The following is an 11697-nucleotide window of genomic DNA, read 5'->3' on the forward strand; positions in this document are numbered from 1 at the left end:
GATCCTCCTCCTCCACCCTGCAACCTTGGACAGTCGGCCTTTTTATGACCTGTCTGGTTGCAGTGAAAACATATCAAGCCCTTCTTGGGGCAATCCTTATTCAAGTGGCCCTGTTGGCCACAAGAGTAGTATCCTGACATCCCGGCTGTCCGACAAGTCCCACTATGAAATCTCCCACACTTGGCACACCGGCCCCGACCCTTACTCGAGGAACCAGAGGTCTTAGGCTTCTTAGCCTGAGTCCCCGCTGCCTGCACCTGCTCAGTCTTCCGCTTCATGCGGGACTCCAACTCCATCTCCTTTTCACGGGCCTTCTCAACCATCTCATTCAGGGTTTTGCACCCTGTTAAACTCACAAACTCCCGAATGTCCTCCCTCAGCATAGAGTGATATCGGTTCCTCCTCATTTCCTCATTTGTCGAATATTGAGGAATCAGCAAAGCTTGCTCTTGAAATTTGGCAGTGATCTCCGCCACAATCTCAGTAGTCTGCTATAGATCATAAAACTCTCTCACCATCCGTTGCACCTCGATAGTCGGTGCAAACTCCTGATCGAAACGTCGAACAAACTCAGCCTACTTCATGCCAGCCACACCGGCCGCTCCCATCTGACTAGTAACCTCACCCCACCAATCTCGGGCCCTGTCCCTCAGCATACAGGAAGCAAATCCGACCTTTGCCTCCTCCGGGAAAGAACTCGTACACTGAGCATTTTCAATGTCTGCCACCCAGCGTCTACTCACAATGGGATCCCTGACCCCTGAAAACTCCGGAGCTCCACACGCCTTGAACTCCCTAAATGAGGAAGTTCGAGCTCCACCCTGGCCCGCAGAAATATCAGCCCTGAATGCTCTAAGTCTCTCCTCCATGATCTCCATCATGCCCTCCTTGACCGTCCCAAAGATGACTAGGGTAGTGTCAAGAATGCCCCTCGTAACCTCGTCCGCAATCAACTCACGCAGCCTCTCGTCAATACCATCAGTAGGGCCGCCTGAACCAGCCCCGGATCCCGACCCCGATCCCGATCCTGATCCCCCTGCTCCAAATCGCGTAACCACCATGCTGAACTGTCATAACACAAACATAAAGATCTGGATACCCATATCGAGATTGCATCCATACCATGCTTCTTGGGAATTCCTAGGTAGAACATGGGTTCGGGTACGGGTCCTGTGCTTCCAATAGTATGGGCCCAGTACTACCTTCCACACCTACCCGTACCTTTCCCCCTGCTTTACCTAGTACTTCCAATCTATCGCATCCGTAAAACTACGACTCACAACTCTCGCATGAATCATTCCCTGAACACCCTATGATCGTCCTACTCACAACAATCATACCAATCACAGTAGGTTACTACTAGGCATACAAATTATACATAGAAAGGATCAAATAGAATTTTGAATAAGAGATTCTACCCTAAGACCACATCCAAACAAGGAAAAGAAAATAAGGCTAAATCACCCAGTCTGAGGCTGCGACTCCTAACCCTATATAATTTTTTTCACATACACATAGCAAGTTCACATAATCGACAGAGCTCATTATCAGTATAACATGGCTATTCAAATTGGGAAACTATTTACCTGGCTCGGCTGATCACGCGCGTTGTACTCTCCTCCTTTGGGTTTAAAATCCTTTTTAAGTTACTTTTGAAAACATTTACCACTTCCTCAGTTTGAGTCCTGACACATCCGAGGATGTGTCCGAATCTCTCAAACCAAGGCTCTGATACCAACTTGTAACAACCCAAATTTTACAAAGAAAATTTTTCGTTTTAATTAATCAAACCGATTACACATTCCATAGGTTTTTAAAACATTTGTTTCCAAATCACATTCATTACATCATTGTTGTCTTTTTATGAAAACATCAGAGAGTCCCAAAACTTCCAAAAGAGAGGTAGAGTACGCGCCACGTCATCATGCCTTGCCCTTGCCCTTAGGCTCCGAAGTACCTGCAACAATCAATAACCTGTAAGCGAAATGCTTAGTGAGTTCCCCAGAGCATACCACACACAATTCACACAACACATATCCTGATAGCCATAAAAGCTACACACGTAACACATAAGCCATGCATACATAAAATCTGTAATAGTGTCATGGGCTACCCCACATGGTCTTTACCTAGGACTGTCATGGGCTCCCCCGCATGGTCTTACATCGAATGCCATGGGCTCCCCCGCATGGTCTTACATCGAATGCCATGGGTTACCCCACATGGTCTTCACCTAGGACTGCCATGGGCTACCCCTCATGGTCTTACATCCAATGCCACGGGCTTCCCCCGGGGTCTTCATACAACATGCAATCACATATCATAACAAACACAAGATATCTATCATATCTACCGTAATCACATACTGGGCCGGCCTTGGTGCCTTAGACCCATACGTATGTGAGAAGACTCACGTGACACGAATGCTGAACTAACACTTTTCGACTGAATATACCCCACGAGCTATTCCAATTCAACTCCCTAAAGAGCAACAATTGATAACTAGTCATTACCCTCAAAATTCGCCCTGGTCCACTTCAGTTAAGATCGAGTCAAACAGTCCATGTTGACACTAACTCGCTGAATGCAGCTAGTGACTCGCCGCGTTTTAGGGAAAATATTTTACACGTCGAGTCACCCAGGTGACTCGTCAAGTTGCTCATTTGACTAGCCGAGTCTACGACAATATTCATCCGACTCGCCGAGTTGTTCATCCAACTCTTCGAGTTTATGGCAAAATTCATCGGGCTCGCCGAGTTGTTCATCCAACTCGTCGAGTCCATACCTATATTCATAAGACTCGCCGATTTACCCCATGCGACTCGCCGAGTTCCTACAGATCTGAGGCCATGCAGACCCATTTGAAGCCATGCAAAGCTTCCAAATTACAGATCTAAGCTTTTAAGGTATGCTTCTCACGTAAAGTTGCAAACTTTACGTGAATGCAAGGCTTTTAAGTTCTCAAATAGCAATCTAAGCTTAGAATGGAGTCATACACTTGATGGGAAGGCTCATGCTAGGCACAACTGATAACTTTATGCATTTAAAGTCCAAAGGGAGTCCAGATCTGAAGTTACAAATTCAGATCTTGGCTTAAACTCAAAAGCCTTTTCTTAGATTTCATGCAAAAGAGGGTTTTAGGTGGAAGTGAGCCAAAGAATGGCCTAATACCTTTAGGGAGTGCTTCACAAGGGTGGATCTTGAATCCCCACGAGTTCCTTGCTGCATCTAGCTTGCTTCCTCAAGTGTTCCCTTCACCAAGTCCTTCCTTCAAGCTTAAACCAACTAAGGATCACACACACACACAAATCAGGGTTTTTGGAAGATGAGGAGCTGTAATGGGAAAGCTGGGGGAGGCTAATGGCCCCTTTAAATAGGGCGCATGGCCCCGAACTTAGGGTTTCATCTGCCAGAGTCTACTCGTCGAGTGCCTTCCTGGACTCGGCGAGTAGGTCATTAAACTTCGCGGACTAACTCGCTACTACTCGATGAGTAGGGAAGCCAACTCGTCGAGTAGATCCTTCAAAACTTGAACGAAGCAATACTAATATTAGTACATGAGGATCAGGGTGTTACAAATGACATTCATAAAAGCTTTTGCAAGTTCGTGATTAAAGAGGGCTTGCCTTTCAACCATTTCGACAAACCACGATTAACAATGATTTTGCGGGAAAAAATGCAACCACAACACCGGCAATTAAGACACGCCTCTTAGACGTGATGCTTTAAAGTATTGGGATATAGCAAAAAATGATATGCAATTGGGATTTTTAAATATAAAAACCGGTATTTCTTTAACTTGTGATGTTTGGTCATTCACCGGAAGTTGTCCCAAAAGCTATCTTGCCGTCACGACACATTAGATAGACCCCTCTATTTGGGTAATGAACAAACGAGTTATTGCTTTTGAACTTTTTGCGCATCATCACACGGGGGCACGATTATTTGCAATTTTAGTAAGCGTTATAAAGACATACTACCTCCGTCCCAAATTGATAGTCCACTTTTGACTTTTAAAGTCTTTTTTCTTAAACTTTGACCTTAAATATTTGTGTGTTTGATAGATAATACTTGATGCAAAATATATGAATGAATTATATTTTAAATATTTTTTCATTGTTATAAGTTTTATCAACTAATATATAATACAAATAAAAATATTTAAGGTCAAAGTTGAAGAAAAAAAACTTCAAAAATCAATAGTGGACTATCAATTTGGGACGGAGGGAGTATAATTTAAGTGAAAATCTTCACTATTTCGTTTGACAATACAAGTAACAATACTGTCGCCGCAAAAAGATTAATTGCAAAATATAAACCTATTTTGGATGGATCATTTTTTCATACTCGATGTGTTTGTCACATTATTAATCTTGTGGTACAAGTTGGTTTAAAAATGGTAGATTTGACGATTGAAAAATTCAAAACTGTGTTAACTAGAGTTTTTGGAAAAAATAAAGCTACAATGGAAAAATATCGAAAGTTTGCCATTTCCATTAATGTTACTCCATATAGTCATCATTTGGATGTTGACACTAGATGAAGTTCGACGTGCATGATGTCGACCTCTATAACTACCTTTTGGAGGAACAAAACAAACGAGCACACATATTAACCCCTAATAGCGAACTTGGAATTTATATGGGTCAAACTTTTTAAAATTCATGAGTGTACCACAATTTAAAAATTTGGATCTTTTGGATTGATGGAGAGAAAATGAAGGACAATTTCCTATTTTCTCCGTCGTGGCCCGCGATTTACTAACCGTCCAAGCTTCCACGATAGCTTCGAAATCCGTTTTTTCTTTTAGTGCTAGAATTTTATCAAAGTTGTGGACGGATCTTACCCCGGTTGCGGTAGAGGTTTCAGTTTTATTGAAGGATTACTTGGATTCGGTGGAACGTATACAACACTTGACATTAGTAGAAGACCCACTAGCGAGAAGAATATGCAAAATGCTTATCAACACCTCTGTAATAAAACAAAGACGACGACGATGAAGACGAAGACGAAGACGAATATGAAGAATATGGTATTGAAGAGACCCTTAACTATTTACGTGGCGGTTGAAGAACATTTTAGTGAAGGCGATACGAAGTGAAAGACCATAAAACTCTTTCTATTTGGCTAAATGTTATAACGTCACTTTATTATTATTATTATTATTATTATTCACTACAAGAAATTAGAGTATTACCGGCGACAGGCGTCGTCGTTAAAAGTGGGGCTTGTCGCCGCTAATAGTATTAGCGGCGACATGTTGTCGCTAAAACGTTGATGCAGATGTATTGTCGCTATTAATCAAATTGTTGCCGCTAAGGCTTGTTTGTCGTTGCTAAAGACATGTCACTGCTAAAGACCGGTCGCCGGTAATAACCTATTGTCGCCACTAAAGGCGTCGCCGGTATTGGTGTTTTCTTATATATATATATATATATATATATATATATATATATATATATATATATATATATATATATATATATATATATATATTTCACATTAAAATTGAAAAAAAACTAGTATGATATTAATTAATCTAATCCTACCTCATTCCATTCCAAAATATTAATACAATATCCGTTTAAAATACTCGTCCGATTTAACATATAACAAAATATCGAAAATACTATTCTAAAATACTTGCACAAATAAAACATAAAAAAAATTCTACAACTATCTACTCGTCATCATCGCTCTCCTCGTTTCCTCCGGTTTCAATTTGTTGTGGCAACGAACGAAATCAATCTTCAAGTGCAGCACTACATGCTGAATCTTTTAACATTGTTTACAACATTTCCAACTACAAATAAAATAACATAGTCTTATAAGTTAAACTAGCATTATAACATTCTATATACAAAATATACATTCCACATATTGCATATAAAACATTATAGCATTGTACTATAACTAACAATTACCAACCTACAAAATACCATTACAACATTGTACTTTTATAAACTAACAATTACCAAGCTATAAAATACCAATATATCAAACTATAACCACACTAACAATTACCAATATATAAACTATTATCAAACTAACAATTACCAAATTTGGAAACTATTACTAAACCAACATTTTAAACAAGTACCAAAATTAAATAATCTTGTCACCAGTGATTGTGGTGGTGGCTGTATTAGTGGTTGTTCCTGATCGTACATCGACACAATCGTAGAAGGTTTACGCCCAATGCCTCTGATATTGCCACGTCGAACACCCAATATTTTTTCAAAACAAATTTTGTGTATCCTTTGGTTTAGACCGTTGGCTTCTGAAGAAGCTTGAGTTTGTTGACTGATCTCAAAGAGTAAAACATTATGTATTTTCAAAAAATAATAAATATAATAAAAATTAGATTATTAACTACCCCTTGATGATATAAACACTTATATAAAAATACAAATTAACCACTTATGTATTGTTGCTCGACTGCAGGACTACTAAACACCCCTTGACGATCAGTATTGGCCTTACGAAATGCTTCGATTCGAGCGATGTCCTATTTAAAATTAAAAATTAGATTAATTATAATTTAAATAAATAGTTAAATATATCATAACTTATTTCTTTGAAACATGCATTGCTATACGAGCACAATCCCCCTCTGTTTACAACTTGTAGTTGTGCACGGACTCCTTTGTTTGACGCCGAACGCTTTAGAAATTAAGGAGTTTGAAAATGCTCGACTGCTTGCGCCCAATTTTCACGTGACATACCATCGGGGGGGGGGGGGGGTGGCTAATGCCCTTGGGATATCTGTAAGCCCCCCGACATTCTCAAAGTAAGTATGCGCTTTATTTTTCCGACCTCTATAAATTCTTTGCAAGGTCACATCAATGCTCTGCAACAACTGAGCACGCTCGGGATCCAAGTTAACGTTATCTAAATCAAACTTATTCTACAAAAACAAAAGGTTAGTTAGTTAAATACCAATTAGAACTAAGCTTAAAATATTGTCCAAGTTACCTTTAAATGAACCACTATGACATTCCTTAAAGCGGGGGAAGCATTGTCCCAACCAGATACGTTCAAAAGGATGTTCATCCATATATACTTCCTAATCTCACGTGTAAACCAATTACCATGGTTCCCAACAGGGGAATATGTCAGCTCCCTATCGAAATCTAAATCTACAGGCTTTCCCTTGTTTGCCCGTATTATCTTTGACAGTTGAATGTTTTTTGCTAGGCCTCTTCTTTTCTTAGGGAGCTCAGCTGAAAAATATAATTAAAAATATTAGTCACGATAGCTTATAATAATTGGATAAAAATATCTAACAAATATGCCATAATAAGACTTACCATCTTGTTCGTGTTGACCACGACCAAAGCCTCCGGGAGGTGGTGGATCCCCGGCTCCATCACCTCCATGTCCTAAGCCCAAAACATCCGCCATCACGTAGAAGAGTATCGCCCAACTAAACCCCATATATAGTCTGCAAAATTACAATATGAATAGAATTTACACATATTACATATAAAAAAAATAATACAATTTCTATTATAACATTGTAGTTTCCAAATTGCATACAAATACATACGCAATATAACATCATTATTTTTTTTTCATTATTGCATCCTACTTTTTGTTCAATTTTTTCCATGCACAAATTCATTATACCAAAATATTTTTCTAAATACAAAATCATACAAATTCATCTAAATACATTTCCATGCACAAATTAAAATTACTACAAAAGCTATAACTTATCAATTAAGAACTTTATCACTTTATCTTATATATACCAAACTATTAAACCTAAATATCACATAATCATACATATATACAATAGATTCAATTCCATTTTTTTCATTTCACTTTAGACATACAGTACAACTTTCATATTCCAATTTCATACAATTAAACAATACATCCAATTTCATATAATACATCCAATTCAAATTCCAATTTCAAATAATTAAGCAATACATCTAATTTCATACAATCCTACCATTTTAGACATCCAATACCAATTTCATAGAAAAATATACACCTAAATACAAAATCACACAAACCATGTGTAATTTCATTTTCATGCCAATACATAACAATAAGCATAAACACAAATCAATTATACAATAGGCTGCATAAAATATGATAAAACATACATAATCACTCAAAAATCATCAATTTACAGCCAAACAAGAGGCTTGGTCGACACTAAAAATCACTAACCAAAAAATCTTAGAAAACATAGAAATCAATGATACAATCAAGTTTGAATGGTAAAACTAACATCAAAACACAAGAAGAACAGAAATTAGGGAAAAAAAAGTCGACCTTAGATTGCTCAATTTCACTGAAATGTTGCTGTGATCGGAATTGCCTTCAATAAATTGGATGGCCGCCGGTAATGAGGGTGGGTCGCCGGTAAACAAGGCCGGTCACCGGTAAAGTGGCTCCCGGTGGTCAGAATCATAATGGGTGCAGATGGTGAAGGCGTAGTCGGAGTTTTGAGAGATACAACGATAGAAGGAAAGAAGGGTCGACTGGGGGGGGGGGGGGGGGGGGGGGGGTTTATCTGACGCAACTCAATAGCGGCGACGGGCAATAGCAACGACATGAAGGTTTTAGCGGCGACATAGGGGTTTTAGCGGCGACACCCCTGGAGGGAAAAGAAAGCGTGTGTTTTAGGAGTTTACAACCATATGATTGAATAATGATCGAAAAGACAAGGATTATTTCACGCGGATCGCCACAGTATTAGCAATAGCAACGACACCTTTAACGGCGACGCCAAGCAATAGCGACGCCATGTAACGCGTCAATTACATGTCGCCGCTGTTGCTAGGCGTCGCCGCTAAAGGTGTCGCTGCTATTGCTAACATTTCTTGTAGTGATTATTAGTTAACTAGTTTCTAAACTCTTTCTATTTCGACGTTTGATATATGTTTTAACTATTTTAATGAACCTATGTTGCATTTTGTGTTATATATGAGGTCGAAAAAATGTTTTGTTTAAAATTGTTTTGCAAAATTCAGATCGGATTAAATCGGTTCGGTGGGGAGGGAAAACTAGTCAAAACCGGTTTTAAATCATATCGAACATTGGATGAAACATGATTCGTTTTGACGTCATTGAATCGGATTGGATCCGGATCTGGATCCGATCCGGATCCGAATCGAATCTAATTGGTCGTTTGTGCATATCTACTAGGTAGCCCTTATAATAAGAATATTATTTATAAAAATATAATATTAATGATAATTTTATCAAAATATCACAATCTTCAAAAATTTCTAAATCTTTGAATTTTTATAAAATATTTAAATATAACTAATAATAAATAATATTTTTATTAAAATATCTAATTTAAAAGATGATTCTATTTTAAATTACACGTAAATATTGCTGTTTAGTATATTTGGTTTTTAAAATTTCATCTTTGAACAATTTTGAGCAACAAAATATGCGGCTGAATGATCCCCACATGCATAAATTCTTTCCTATGTAGGGTAATGACTAGATATCGGCGGATTATCCAATATATTTTAAAATCATAAAACAAAAAGCTCATTATATAAAGGACCAAATGCTTTACAGATTATTAAGCGTCAGTAATATCCAAATAAATATAACAACAGACTCGATCAATCGTAGCATGACGACCGCCGCACCTTTCTCTGGTCCAGTCGGAAATTCCAGATGGTCACTTGCCGGAATGACTGCTGTCGTCACCGGTGGTACACTTGGGATCGGCTATGCTGTGGTGGAGGAACTGGCGGAGTTAGGAGCAGAAGTGCACACCTGCTCACGTAATGAATCTGTACTTAACCAACGCTTACAAGAATGGTCCGACAAGGGTTTTAAGGTCACTGGATCCGTCTGCGACTTATCTTCTCGTCCCCAACGGGAACAGTTTGTGGAAAAAGTCACATCACTCTTCGGTGGCAAACTCAACATCCTAGTAAGCTCTTCCATATCTTACCCGAAACTCTAGTTCTTTTTTCTTTCAGATGAATCAGATGACTTACTTCAACATACTTGTCTCCTGTAGATCAACAATGTTGGGACAAACGTATTTAAAACTACGTTAGAGTTTACCGCAGAAGAGTATTCCAAGATCATGGCTACCAATTTGGAGTCTTGTTACCATATGTGTCAACTTACACATCCTCTTTTAAAAGCTTCTGGAGCTGGAAGCATTGTTTTGATTTCATCTGTTACTGGTCTCGTTCACGTTTCTGTTGGGTCTGTTTACAGTGCCACCAAAGGTATGGTTTGTTTGGCTCCATATATATAATATCTGATGAAAAACTTTTGGCTTAATGCTAGTTTTGCGTCTGTAGGTGCAATGAATCAGCTTGCAAAGAATTTAGCATGTGAATGGGCTAAAGACAACATTCGGACTAATAGTGTAGCACCATGGTTCACTAAAACCCCACTCATCCAGCATGTAATATTAACAGCTTCTTCATCTTGCCCATTTAACTGTACTGATTGATAATTTTGTAATTCCTTTGTTGTTTTGTATATGCAGCTTGTTGAAAGCGAGGAGTTTCTGGAAGCTGTGGCGTCTAGAACTCCTCTGAAACGCGTTGCAGAACCAAATGAAGTTTCATCTCTGGTGGCGTTCCTTTGTATGCCTGCTGCTTCTTACATCACTGGCCAAACCATTGCTGTTGATGGTGGATTTACGGTCAATGGATTCCCGTGAATGCATACGAGCAGTATTTTGCGTAATGCTCATGGAGTTCAATTGATGCAATGCTATCAAAATTACGAGTTATTGATCTTCACAATCTGCAGTTCGGAATGACTTATGTCGTATTAATGTTTCTTTTGATGTTCTAGCTCTCTCTTTTCGTCTGTAAGTTGTTTGTTATATAAGTAAAATGGTTGAAATAATTTGACTCGTGATTTACGTTACAGTCTCTACTATAACTTACTATACTTGCCCTTGATAACATGAACTGTCAGATTTGTTTGCTCTCCCGTTGAATTTCTTTATTATCTAATCCCTTTTGTGTTATTGTTCCGTTTACAAACTTGCTTTAATTAAGAGGTTCGTGGAGCTTGAACGAGATATGATTCATTATTTGCGGTTAAGCTACATTCGGGAAAAGGGAACTAAGGTTATATAACTGTGAATAATCATGAAGTCGTAGTCATAAAACAATTTGAACAAGATTCATATATGATTACTATATTTATCTTAAGAAAAATGTGAAATTATATGATAATCAATGAAAACCCAATCACTTATTTATGAATTGTTAGTGGAGCGAAAAAGATACATCTTGAAGATATTATTAATAATTTTGTATCGAAAAAACTATAAAAAGTATTTTTGGTTAAATATATGAATTTTTATAATTGAAAATGTTATTTTTAAAAAAAAAAATTATAAAATTTATATATTTTCTGATTAGGTTGTCTTGAGCCCAAAATACTTATTAACTATTAGATTTTTTTTGTCTATCAAGTTGCATGCATTTGTCATGGTCACGAGTGCAATCAAAGTGACATAAGAAGCCAAGGGTCATATCTTGCAGGCCCTCTAAATAGGGTCCTCCTATATCCATGAATTTTTAGTATATTTATTGCATTGAATTACTATTCTACACTAAATCAATCAGTGAATGCTTTTAATCATTATTTATCAAATTTTCATTTAGAGTCCTTTAATATAGGTCAAATTTATAATTTACCCTTTGTAAAGTTTTACATATTACTTTAACTTTGTAA

The 11697-nt window shown here is 37.9% G+C and overlaps 1 protein-coding gene across 1 annotated transcript; it reads left to right on the forward strand.

Moving 5' to 3' along the window:
* Window positions 1–9540: 9540 nt before the first annotated feature.
* LOC111912424 (tropinone reductase homolog At5g06060) lies at window positions 9541–10878 on the forward strand. The gene is made up of 4 exons (XM_023908161.2): window positions 9541–9916; window positions 10007–10223; window positions 10299–10405; window positions 10490–10878. Exons 1-4 carry the CDS (start codon window positions 9542–9544, stop codon window positions 10664–10666), a joined length of 876 nt encoding a protein of 291 aa, XP_023763929.2. The 5' UTR covers window position 9541; the 3' UTR covers window positions 10667–10878.
* The last annotated feature ends 819 nt before the right edge of the window (window positions 10879–11697 follow it).

Source organism: Lactuca sativa, chromosome 9, assembly GCF_002870075.4.
Source record: "Lactuca sativa cultivar Salinas chromosome 9, Lsat_Salinas_v11, whole genome shotgun sequence".
NCBI lineage: Eukaryota > Viridiplantae > Streptophyta > Magnoliopsida > Asterales > Asteraceae > Lactuca > Lactuca sativa.